The sequence below is a fragment of the Pinus tabuliformis genome, chromosome X, assembly GCF_031772625.1.
Source record: "Pinus tabuliformis cultivar Carrire ecotype Pingquan chromosome X, CPIR1, whole genome shotgun sequence".
NCBI classification, from domain to species: Eukaryota; Viridiplantae; Streptophyta; class Pinopsida; order Pinales; family Pinaceae; genus Pinus; species Pinus tabuliformis.
The window spans coordinates 460,457,744-460,471,027 of NC_142308.1; the positions used below are offsets into that span (position 1 = coordinate 460,457,744).

General features: G+C 38.2%; 1 protein-coding gene across 4 annotated transcripts in view; it reads right to left on the bottom strand.

Annotated features, from left to right (window-relative positions):
* LOC149140606 (uncharacterized) overlaps positions 1 to 13,284 on the bottom strand; it is a 142,288-nt gene that overhangs the window by 94,219 nt on the left and 34,785 nt on the right. For all 4 annotated transcript variants that reach the window (XM_089446372.1, XM_089446370.1, XM_089446371.1 and 1 more), the window contains one exon: positions 9,949 to 10,062. In XM_089446372.1, coding sequence (XP_089302498.1) covers positions 9,949 to 10,062 — 114 coding nt within the window. The remainder of the gene's footprint in view (positions 1 to 9,948; positions 10,063 to 13,284) is intronic.

The window sequence follows — 13,284 nt, forward strand, 5'->3', positions numbered from 1 at the left end:
TCAATCAATGATGCTGTTGAAAGAAGCCGGGACAACCGAAAGATAAAATGAGGTATGTATACTTGTATTTAAGTTTTATAATGTCATGTCGTATGGTTGTAGACTAGTACTTCTATCTTGAGAAGCATGATCGAAGGAAAAGGATCTCCACCTCTAAAAGGATGGAGAAAAACATGTCACACCAGATGAAATCAACATAATATATCCTCATATGAAATATGAGGTGGTTGACTACAATTACATAACTCTAAGTAGAAAACTCTAAAAGACACCTGGGAATGGAATGTTTAAGGAAGGAAGAGATCGTGAGATATGCAACCCTGATGAAGGCAATCAACATCTAAAAAGATCAAGAAGACTTGACTAGAAAAATCTCCCTGAAAGATATGAAGACTCGAGATGTAGACCCTTGACAATGGATATCTTTGGGAGATGTGTCAATATGAATGCAGGATATTGATACCTACAGAAAGATGTCATGATGAAGAGCCACCTAGTAAGGTACGATTTGATTTAATGATATATTTGATTTCTTGAATAATATCTAGATAAGTTCATGCAGGGCTACTTACAAGTACAACTAGCATTCATGTGATGAATGGAAGAAGCATGATGAGAAAGTTCAAAGAAGTAGTCATATGACAAAGGTTCCAAATATGAAGAAGGCCAATTTCCATGAAGAAAGGAATGACATGACGAACTAACGAGGAAAGTGATCGATGATTGTTTCCCTACAAGAAAGAAGTCCAACTAACTTTCATGACATCAAGGAGATAAGTTGATCAAGCAACTGAAGGACCCACAAAGAAGAAGTTGTTGATGTATAGAAGATTTCCTAGCTAAGAGGGAGCTCTGACAGGCCTCTGATCAAGAGGGAGCTTGGATTAGATCACCCCTCATTAACAAGGAGTGACAATTGTGTTTTTCTATTTCATGTGTCATGCACTAGACCAGGACTAACAATCGTAAGTCTAGGTAAAGGCCATGAATGGAAATGTAGACACATGATAGACACAACATTCTTGTCTTCATTTTGGAAGAAAGAATGGAGGATTGGGTAATCATCTGGCATCCAATACTCTTTGAGGATGTGTCGGGCATCCAAGACAAAAGTAGGCAAGAGGACCGATATTCTTTGAGGGTTGGGAACCCAAGACAAGAATAGTCCTAGAAGGTCATACTCAGTGAACACCTGGGTGGGTATGTACCTTGATAGACAATGACTAAGGTGTCTATAAGTCATTGGTCTCGCCCAATGTTGCGAAAATCGTAATCGGGATAATATCGGCGAGGGGAAAAAATCGGAGAGCACAAAAAAAAAATCGTAAAAATCAGAAAATACGAAAATAATAACCATTGCAGCTCCAAGTATATATTTCTTGGGCTAATACCATTCAGCGCTGATGAAGCCACCTTTTTACAATATCCCTCAAACACACATAATTGTTTTCTCAATGCAAAGGTTCGTATCCAACTTTCAGTGCCCTGATGCTACAACGCTTGCTGGATGCATTATCTGGGTGTTTCACTAATAGACAAGAGCCAACACTGTTGGGCATTCTCATTCCTTCCATGATTAACAGGAATCAAACAAGCTCCACGCAGGTTCAATTTGACACATTAAAACTGATTTCTGGGCATACAAACAAGCAACGCAGAGATTGAATTGCAAACAATGCAGAGAATACAAAAATGGTAGTCTAGCATTGATACATTCGTTCCACAAGCTCTGGTTGTCACATCATGCCAACGATTTTCAAAAGGCACGCTAGACTCTTCAAACCAAGTAATGGATCTCAGATTTGTTTGTAACAATCCACAATTCCTTCCACGATTTTTTCCCATCGAATCGCGATTTTTTCAGCGATTTTTGGGGGAAAAAACTTTGGCAAAAATCGTGTGATATTATCGGTTAAGTGGAAAAACCGCGATTTTTTTTATCGCGATTTTTGCAACACTGGTCTCACCAACATTGTGCCTTGATCTTATGAGATATAGAGTTGTTAGTCAAGGCCTTGCTATGAACAATGTTGGTTACTATGATGCTATACAAATGGGTTACTAATCTGATTCTTCTTATGAGAAATTCTTCAAATTGAGAATGACCAAGTACCATTATAAATACCTCCCTAGTTAAGAGGGAGTGTTGAAGAAAGTGTAACTAGGTTCGATATTTACAAATGTAATTTTGATCTTTGTACTTGTCAAGAAAAATAAATATTATTTTTGTAAATTATAAGAATGAGTTTCTTGCTCATTCCATAGGTCTAGGAAAGTCAAAGAGTCAAAGACATGTGTAAAGAGCTCTTCTTGAGCATATATGTAATGTATATGAGTCTACCTAGTGACTAGATTAGCCCTCCAAGACCAAGCACAATCCTCCAAGACAAGCACAAAGAAGTCTGCCTGCAAAACGATGAAGAGAACAGTTAAAGTCGGCCTCAAAATGAATATTAACATCAAGTCGGCTCACATATGAAGACACATCTTTTCGGTGGACATGTCGGCTCAAATACAGGGGCAAACCACTATATATACCCAGTCAGGGTCTGCGCAGAAAAGAAGAAAAAAGATCTCAGATATCTCTGAAATTGCGGATGAAGTTCAGGGTACAGTTTTTCGGATAAGGTACAGGGTTACAGTATTTCAAATAAGTATAAAAGTACAGTATTTTGAATGGGTGCAGTGAACACAATGTCTCTGCAATTTCGGATGTAATCATGGTGCAAGAAATTACAGCCATAAAGAATTCGATCAAGCATATGTGTCTCAGCCTCCTCGTAATAGTAATGATCATTGTCTCAACATAATTGTGATCCCACAATAAGACACTCTCGGCATACTAGACACAGTCATAATGGCAACCATGGTCTCGATTATAATCCTAGTGAAGACAAGGTCACGATGTAGATCTCGATGCATTGATAAAGACATGTTATCAAAGTCATAATGAAGACAAGGTAGAGACCTCGTTGACATAATGATAACCTCAGTAGAAGTGCAATTATGATCTCGAGGAAGGCACAACCATGATGAAACAGTCATGATCTCGATGGATCTAAGAGCAGCTTTCATTCATATGGAGATCTTGTGAAGACCTCGGTGAAGGTGCAACAATGATGTTGCGACAGTGATGAAGATCTCGGTGGTGTAGTAGTAATGGCCTCAGTGGTGCAGCGACGATGATGATCTCAACAGTGACAAAGAAGAGGATTAGTGTCTTGGTCTTAGAGTGGCGTAGAAGGTCAAGTGTCATGGTCATGGTATTCGTCAATTGGAATCTCTATAAGAAGAATTATGTGCGGGTTTTCCTCTCCATGAGGGAGAGGTTTTGGCCCTGGCAGAATGCCAATATCTTTTGTTCTTGTCTCTTTGTTTTTGGTAACTATTTGATGAAATAAGAAACACACACTCTAATAATGTCAAAGAGAAGATTGTGCTAATAAGAAAAATTAAAAGGCCTCACAAATAGTTATCAAAAAAGAAGAATCTCATTAACCACATGTGCCCTAGATTCTTCAACAGGCTTGACCTATGAAGATCGACCCAAGCATGAAACCCATGCTTTAACAAGTCAATTCAATTTAATAATAAAATTATTTTTGCTTTCCTTTGACAAATATATTACATTTTGACTTCAAGTACTATTTATGAAGACTGAACCTAGTTACATTCTTCAACACTCCCTCTTAACTAGGCAGGTATTCATATTTACATATAACCATAGAGGTACATGGAAGATCTCAAAACACATCGTCTATGAAGAAGTTTAGGCACCTCAATGCTATGGACTAGTATCCATTAGTGGGTACAAATATTATGTCACCTTCATAGATGATCACTCGAGAAAGACCTAGATATTTATCATGAAGAAGAAGGATGAGGTCTTCTCGATGTTTTTGGAGTTAAAGGTCTTGGTTGAGAACCAGAATGGAAAAAAGATCAAGACATTGAGGTCTGCCAATGGTGGGGAATATACATTAAACGCATTTAAGGAGTCATGTGCCATGAAGGGCATCAAGAAAAAGTTGACCACACCATATAATTCTCAGCAAAACGAGGTGGCGAAGCACAAGAACAAGGCCATAGTTGGAGCAGCCAAAGCCATGTTGCATGACCAGGGCTTGCCTAAATTTCTTTGGGCGAAGGCATACAACACAGTAGTTTTCTTGCAGAATCATAGCCCACATAGAGTGTTGGGGTGAGTTACGCCAGAGGAGGCACTTACAACTAGATGTGTCTCATTTGCATATTTAGTAGCCTTGCATATTGCCATGTAGTATGTACTAGAGAAGAAAAGGAAGAAGCTAAAGCCCACAGGAGAGAAGGGCATCTTCGTGGGCTACAGCGAAACATCCAATGTGTACAAAGTGTACATTCCAGCACATAGGAAGACAGCCATCAGGAGTGACATGAAGTTTGAGGAGGATGGGGCTTTGAAAATGTCCTTAGAGCATGAGCAGGCTACTATAAAGGAGGAGGAGCAAGAAGCTCAGCTAGCACCTCAAACCACAGTTGTGCGTTGGCAAGATGAGAACAAAAAGGACATATCGATGGAAGAGTGTATGGAGCCCACTTAGGCGACGACTCCCACCAAAGGGAGAATGAGAGCAAGATAGGAAGATCAGTTGATCCAAGAGGTACAAGAGCAATTTGGGGCTCCAACTACTTCAGTTCGACAAAGCAGATGACCACAGAGGTACACAGGATATATGGCACTTATGGAAGAGTTATTGGATGTTGATCCTTCTAGCTGTCAAGGGGCAGCCACTCAGCAGGTGTAGAGAGACACCATGGTGTATGATTATGCCTCTATCATGAAGAATGATATCTAGGAGGTGGTGTCGAGGGCAGAGGGAAAATTTGTGGTAGGCTCTTGCTGAGTCTACAAAATCAAGCTTGGAGTTGATGGGAGTATTGAGAAGTTACAACGGGAGATTTGTGGCAAAGGGGTTCTCACAGATAAAGGGAGTTGATTATGACAAGATATTTGCCCCAGTTGTTAGGTATTCATCTATCAGGGCAATTGCAACTATTGCAACTCAAATGGGGTAGAAGATCCACCAAATGGATGTGAAGACAGCCTTCCTCAATGGGGTTGTTGAGGAGTAGATTTACATTGAGCAACCAGAAGGATTCGAGACATGTTGCAAAGATACACACATATGCAGACTCAAGAGAGCTTTATATGGGCTCAAGCAAGCTTCGTGGGCATGGTATGCTCAGATAGAAAGTTACCTTAAAGGATTGGGCTTCACCAAGAGTGAAGCGAGACCCAACCTCTACTACATTGTTGTTGTAGGTGAGTTGCTTATTCTGCTGCTATATGTGGAAACCCTGATTTTGACAGGGGTAGACAAGCCTATTTAGGAGTGCAAGAGAGATCTCGCAAGCAAGTTTAAGATGAAGGATATGGGGTTGATGCACTATTTCCTTGGACTTGAGGTTTGGCAAGGTGATGGAGATATCTTTGTGGGAAAGGGCAAGTACGCCTTGCAAATTTTGAGGAGAAATTACATGCAAGATTGCAGGCCCATGACCACTCCTCTGGTCACAAACTGAAGGAAGGTGGATACATCCAGATTGGAGCAAGTAGATCCCACACTTTACTAGCAAATGATTGGGTCGTTGATGTATTTGGTGAACACGCAGACAGATATATGTTTTGCAGAAAATTTTGAGCTAGTTTTTGTCGAGCCAACCAGAGCGCATTGGGTTGTTGTGAAGCACATGTTGAGATATCTCAAGGGGGCAGTAGAGCATGGATTGTGGTATAGACAGGTTGATGAATTGAAGCTTGGGAAGGAGTTCCACAGAGCACATTGGGTTGCACGTTCAATGTTGGGTCAGCAATTGTTTCTTGGATCAGCAGGAAGCAAAGATCAATCACAATTAGCTCAGCTGAAGTTGAGTACATGGCTGCCAATTTGGCAGGGTGCGAAGCTATTTGGTTAAGTTAGTTTCTTGTGGGCTTGTTTAAGACAGAGTCAAAGACTACAGTGATAAACTGTGACAATCAGAGTTGCATCAAGCTCTCTGAAAATCTAGTGTTTCATGATCGCTCTAAGCACATTGACATGTGCTATCACCACATCAGAGATATTGTTCAAAGAGGTATCATTACATTCCATTATGTATCAATAAAGGAGCAGATAGCAAACATTCTTACCAAGGCTTTGCCAAGGACTAGATTTGTTTACCTCAAAGAGAAGTTGGATGTAGCGCAGAGCACCTTCCTCTCTAAGAGGGAGTGTTCAATGGACGTAGAGAGAAGTGTTATGTTTGTCTAAGTGCCAAGAGTAGCAGAAGAACACGGAAGACAAAATCACCTTAGCCCCGAGATCAGTTGCGCAGCTCCAGTTCGCACGTGTGCGCTGGAGGTCGGAATTTGTGCTCGCACATGCGAGCAAACAGGGAAATTCGTGCAGCCTTTTGGCAGATAGAGGAGGCAGTGATTAGATTGATTTATCTTGGAGGGTTGAGCAATTGTATTTCTGTGATAAAAGGAAAGTTTCCTCCTTGTTGTAATTCTCTTTAAAAAATATGCTGCAGAAGAATAATAAAACACACACAGTGTTGTAGGTTTTCCCCAGAGTTGGGGTTTCCTGTGTATATCTTGTGTTCTATGGTTGATGTGTTTGTCTTCTGATTTATTTTCCGTTGTGCACATTAAGTTAGAAAGCTCAATATTTGTGATTTAAATTTCTAGAATATCAGTTGTTTATGTTTCTGGGTTTTAACTTTTGATGCTTAGAAAATTGTGAATCAGTTTAATGTGTTTAAAGGAAATCTAACAGACCCATGGTTTCTTGAATCCATTTTCCCATGTTTTTGATCAGGCAATTGATCTTCGGGTTTTCCTTCATGCTCACACCATTATTTCCAATTATACAATTACCATTCATTTTGCTTATTAGTCTTAATTCTTCAATATATCACCTTGTGACTCCATTCTAGTCTTAGCAATCCTATCCTTACGGAAGCCCACTTGAGTTGGAGAATAACCAACCAAAAATGAGAGGAAAAGCTACTATGGTGACAGTTGGTAGCATTCCTAAGTTGAACAAGACTAGACCATGGTAGAGGTTCATATATGGTAGAACAAACTCAAATTGGCTCTTTGGGTGCAAAAGATTCAACTCTAGGAAGACAAACTCAATGTGGTTCTGCAATATTTGGATGGTGCTGGCCACATTTACGGAAAGTGGGTTTTTGGCATTGCAAACCCTGGGAATAACTTGGGTGGTTTTGCAGAAGCACTGACAAAAAGGGCAGATCATAACAAAGACAAGTCATATGATACTCGTGCAATTCTTCCAGATGCATAGGATGGTGGATGAATTCACAGAAAGATTTCAAGTCTTGGAGTCACTGTGGCAAATTCCTATCATAAGTGTTCTCAGCCATAGAACAAGGGTCATGTACATAAGACAGAAATTTTACATGCCCAGTGATGTGTATCCATCAGAGCCAGAATGGGAATCCAATAACAACATTCATGTAATTTAGAGCAAGCTCAAGTTCTGTAGCTGCAGCAATATTTTTCTTATTAACACCAAAAGTAATATTAGAAAACAGAGCAGCTTCTCTCAAGCACACATTAACAAACTCAATCACTGAATTACTCAACCTAGTAAGCCTCCCTCCCCCCTACTTTATCAAAAAAGGAACAGGAAGAGGGTTACAACAGGCTAATGATAGCCTCCAATGGAGTGCTCCATATCCCAAGTAACCTCACCTAGTGAAGCACCCAATATGTGCTAAAGATAGCACCAAATCAATGAGCCCTTATGAAAGGAATAATGTACCACTTGTACAAAGAATCTATCTGCAAGGAATGCACTTTACCTAGCAGTCATAACTTACAAGTCCTATCAAAAAGCGCATCATGGTGTAAGTAAATCTTTCTCAAAATAGTTACATGTGTTAGGCAATCCGTCATACATGTAAAAGAATCTCTTGAAAGTGTCAGAAAGTGAAACTCCCTTTCATAAGAAGAGGAATACCCCCCTAGAATAGCATGCTCAATCATCAGGGGAGCAAGTTAAAGAAACAAGGTATACCTGTATAATCTATGTCATTTTGCTAATTTGCACCATAGTTACAAAGTTTGAGTTCAAATTCAAATTTGGCACAAGTACAGAATCAGGAAAAATTCAGGAGTACACATCTTAAATACCCTGCAAGTGCCAGCAGTGCAAGCAAGTAGCTGAACACACGTACATCATGAAGGAGGACTTATATACATCTGTAATAAAACAAGTACAAGCCAATAATGGCTTCCCTTTTAAGTATTAAGACTTAAGCACAACAATGGTGTCCATTGAACTCATTCATGCTGGGAACCCCAACAAACCCCTCCTGGGACAAGAAGCTTACTAGTACAAACGAAATGCATCATCTTCCTTCCCAAAGGCTTAGCTTCCACAAAGCAGATGTGATGGGGAAGAGTAGCTGACTATTATAGCCCCCAAATTGGTCGGGCATTTATATGACGATGCAATAATCTATTTACTGTTAGATTCTGGTGTAACTAATCATGCCCTTCATATGAAAGAGAGATTGGGAAATTTTAAGTTTTCTAGGAAGTTCAAAATCCCTAGCCATTTGAGAAAAAATGATGTTAGCAGGCATAGCACCCCCAAAGAGTACCCTCTAAATTATCCCGCATAGCCCAATTGAAATGCTTTTCTGACTGAACCAAATGGGATTTGAGCAAATAATTTAGCCAAACTGAATTATAACCAAATTTCCAAATTTTATGGTTCGATTTGTCCAAATTTTGTACCTATTATTTGTACTTGGCAGAATGCTTCCTACCATTCAGGATGTACTGGCCGTCTCATTTGGAGAGTTTTTAGATAAATAAAAAAAGCTCTTTCCTATCCCCAAAATAATAGTAATAATTCTGTTTGTGCATGTATAAAACAAGTCCCACCTAAAAGAGTTCATTGCAGGATTTGAATTATGTCAAGTTGAAACATACATTTGGTGAATTGTATTACACAACCAATCAGTAAAGTGTACAAAATAGCTTTTTCTTCAACTCTCTAACTTATGAATGTTAAAACTGTGTAATCACAGAAGGTAATGAGAGCTAGTCATTGCATTGCAGTACCTAAAAACTTACATGACAGTTTGCACACGCCTTTCAGCTTGTGAAAAGTGACATCAGAAACTAAAAACAAGTCTCATACAATTCTGATATGTAGAAAACCCACCAAGCAATGAATATGCATACATAAATTAGAAATAACGATAAAAGGGAAACATCTGGGTAGTTTTGTAAGATGCAGCATCAGAAGTCAAAAGACAAGTCATAATCACATCCAACAAAGTCTTGCTGAACATAATCCTTTTACAACTAACCAAACATGAAAGGTTAAGAAGCCCAAACTAAATATCCAGATCAAGCTAAAAACTCCCAAGATGCAAGCTTGAAAGGAAGCTGCAAAAATTGCTATTACTGAGAATTCAGGTAACATAAACAGACATCCACCTTGGAAATAAACAATGTCAGGTTGATATGCACCGAAAATATATAAAATATATAAACAACAGGACAACAAAAAAAAGGGAAAAATCTCAAAGTTGAACACTTCAAGAAATAAACTGTTGTATTCAGTTTGGGAACAAAGATTAAAAAAGGAGGAGATTTTTTAAAGAAGAATTGGATTCTATGGCAAAAGCTACAGCGCAGAAAAGTTATGTTTTTGATACATCATTGTGTTTACATAGAAGGAGAAAACTATAAAGCCACTGCAAGATGGAACCCTTTGCCAAAAAAGGTACACTGGTTGCTTATTCATTCAAGTAACAGAAACCTAAACCTAAAGCAAACAGAAGAAGGAACAAGCTCAACATATTGCTCACATACTGTTATTCTTTCTTAAAAATATTGCATCAACATGTTTCCACATGTACATGAAAAAGCAACTAAAATCAAACCTCATCTTTTTCTGGTGGTGTAGGACGGTGCACCACTTGTGGGATATCATTGGGATAATAACACCAGTTGACCCGTGCCCACTTCAATCCAGTATCATCATCCTCCCACAGAAGCTGAAATTACAGAAAATCAGAGATGCGCAAGGTTAGAGCTCAGTAAAACAAATTCTAAGAAACAGCAAGTAGACAAAGTATTCACCCTTGCATACAAATTATGGAAAATGATTGCACAAAGGTTGCCTGTCAATAATGCATTCCAGATGCTGAATTGCAAAAATGGAAAGAAAACAAAGTAAAACATGCAAATTATGGGAATTAATTTCACAGGGGCTGTTTGTAATGCATCTCAGATTTTAAACACTCAGATTTCAAATGAAAACTCCAAATGAAAGAAATACTTAGAAAAACAAAACAAAAAAAACTATTTAAACATAGAGTAAGAGAAAAGTTACCAAAGCAGTAAAAGTCAATAGAACTGGTTGGGGAGGAATGAGACATTAACATCTTCAGGCTATAATGGGAGGGAGCTTAAAGCACCTACAACAAGTGTTTGTATAACAGTGTGGAGTGCGTATTAGCACATAAATAAATTCATTTGTGTGATGGGCCAAATGACATGAATTAAAAAAACCGCCCAAAGGTTCTCAAGCACGACATATAATAATTACACCCAGTGTCTTAGGATAGGTAATGTATTTTGACCAAGTGTATCCAAGACCAATCACATGCATCAAGCATCTAGCTAAATAGGTCCAAGAACGAGGGTTCTTGGAGAACATATCTTATAAGGCCTTGTGCATGCCATTGTTCTCTATTGTCAGTGATTAGAGAGTCACCTAGGAGCAATCAAGAAACATACAAACAAGATGTTGAACTGGGGATTTGATTATTATGAGGCAAATATGTTGAAGGTTTCACGTCCTCTAAATCAAGGTCAATGTAACTACTATGGAAGCAGAAAGAGGTTTTACTCTGACTCCTATTAACCCAGATCAATCTTACACTTTAAAGATCCATACAAAAATTACTGCACATGTAACTACATAAATGATATAATATAAAATTTAATACTATGCATAATAAAATAGAGAAAATTAAAGCATAAGATAGTACATAACTTATTTATGATTACTAAAGATTCAATGAGAAAAAGCGAAAACATAATATGTCTTAATGTCAAAAGATGTGTTTGCTTTCTCCAGTTGGGCTTCTGTTGCCACACATTCTGCTTTAATAATCAGTGTCAATGTGTAGATTAGTATTAATATTTGTTAGGTTACTCCCTGTGCTCTCACATTTTAGTGAATGAAGAGGAATGCAAGATTCATTAAAATGTTGATTCCTTGACAGATTTATTGGAAATACTGTTTGAATGCAAAACCCAGTTTTAGTACCCTTCTAGACAAGTGTAAGAACCCTCAAGAGTCATACAATGTTATCAATCCCTTTCCATGGTAGTGCTGTCTCACAAAATGTATTTTCTTTTATTTTAAAACTTAAAAATAGGATTATATGCAAATCCAAATTACAAAAATAATGTTTTGGCATCCATGTACTCAGATGCTCTTCCACCCAACCCAGGCGTGAAGAAGGCTAACATCCCAAATTCTTCCTACTGCAAAGATGCACTTCAAGAAAGGAAAAACACTTGTAGACATCATACAAAATCGGCGGGGATAAAGTATCATGCATTTAACAATTTTGTCATCCTTTTAAAAATTAGTGGCCAAAGAACTTCTTGAGTCTTTTTTAAAACATTGTCCCTAATCTCATAATAATCAAACAACTGTGAGAGAGTTATCCTTGTGTGTCATTCTCTAGTCAGCATATGCAACAAATTTAAAGATCTCTACAAATAATTGTTTAGCATCTTCCCATGGTTGAGGACAGGACAGCAAACGTTGAACCGTCCAAAAAGGAAAGTCAGACCATACAGCATACAGATATGGAAATATTCAGAAGTTTAACAACATGATCTATTATTTGAATGAACTAGTTGAAGTAACATACTAGTAATGGGAAGGGAGATCAATAGGGAAGATAGGACTGAACTAAACATATACCATGCACAACTCATATATGGTGACCTCAATAGGAGATGAAAAATTCAATGAACCAGATAAAGGAAGAAATCAATAAATGTACCAGTGATACAAAATAAAATAGTAACCACCATATAAGAGAGTAAATTGTTGGGACTACATCGGTTCCAATATGCAATTTACATGTCTTGTGCAGAGATAATAGCAATTTAGGATTATCTCATTTCTACATAGCCATATTTCCTTGCCTCACATTCAATGCAAGTAATATGCAATCAGAAATATAATCTCAACTGGACAAAATCTGCTCTAGAGTCTAGACTGCATGGACAATACATTTGAGGGATGATGTGCTTGTTGTGGATTGATCCATGGGAACACAAGTTTCCCAAGACTTTCAATCTAAGCCTGGTTCAGAGGGTAATGTTGGAAATAGTACCAAGGAGAGGTGTTACTAGGCATTTATCCATTTTAGCTTAATGAACACGTTAATTACTTTTTGTTTTGGTGGCATTTATGAGTTATATTAATGTCACGGGTGGAAAAGGTACTTAGAAGTGTTGTACCATGTACTTTTTTTAATATTAAAATCACTTGTACTTTATAAAGTGATTTTATGTGTAAAGTACTAAGTGTATTTCTCTAATATTAATGTGAGTTGAAAAATCACTTTATGAGAAAAATAGAAAAATGTACACAACTTGAAAAAAGTACTAAAAGACTTTTAACTTTTTAAGTGATGGGGCCAATGTGTGAGGGAGGTTATTTGGGAGAGTTGATCTCAACCACACATCTTGAGATTTGGAATTAAATCTCAACCATTGGATCCTAAGTTTAGGATTCAATCTTTTACAAGGAGACAAAAGAGGAAAAGGGAGTCTCATTCTTCACTTCACACTTGAGAGAGCGTGAGGAGAAGAGAAAAGAGAAAACTTCAAAGAGAATTTGCAAAAGAGAAATGAGGGCTCGAATTCCAAGGAGGAGAGCTAAGCTAGGGAATGATTTTCGAGGAGGAGGGCAAACAATAGCACGAATTTTGAAAGAAGAAGCAGCACGATTTTGAGGCAGCTAGCAGCACAGAAATTGAGGTCAGACACATGAATTTTGAGGCACATGGGCACGAATTTTGAGGACTGTTCCAATGCTGTCCTGGCCCAAAATTCGAGTCACAAATTTCAGGACTGCTGCTACAGGCAGCGCAAATTTTGAGGAGGCTTCCAGCTGTCTTCTGGCATGAAAATCGAGGCACAGCAGTCACCTGTTTGCACAGAAATCAAGGCATGTTTAGCACAGA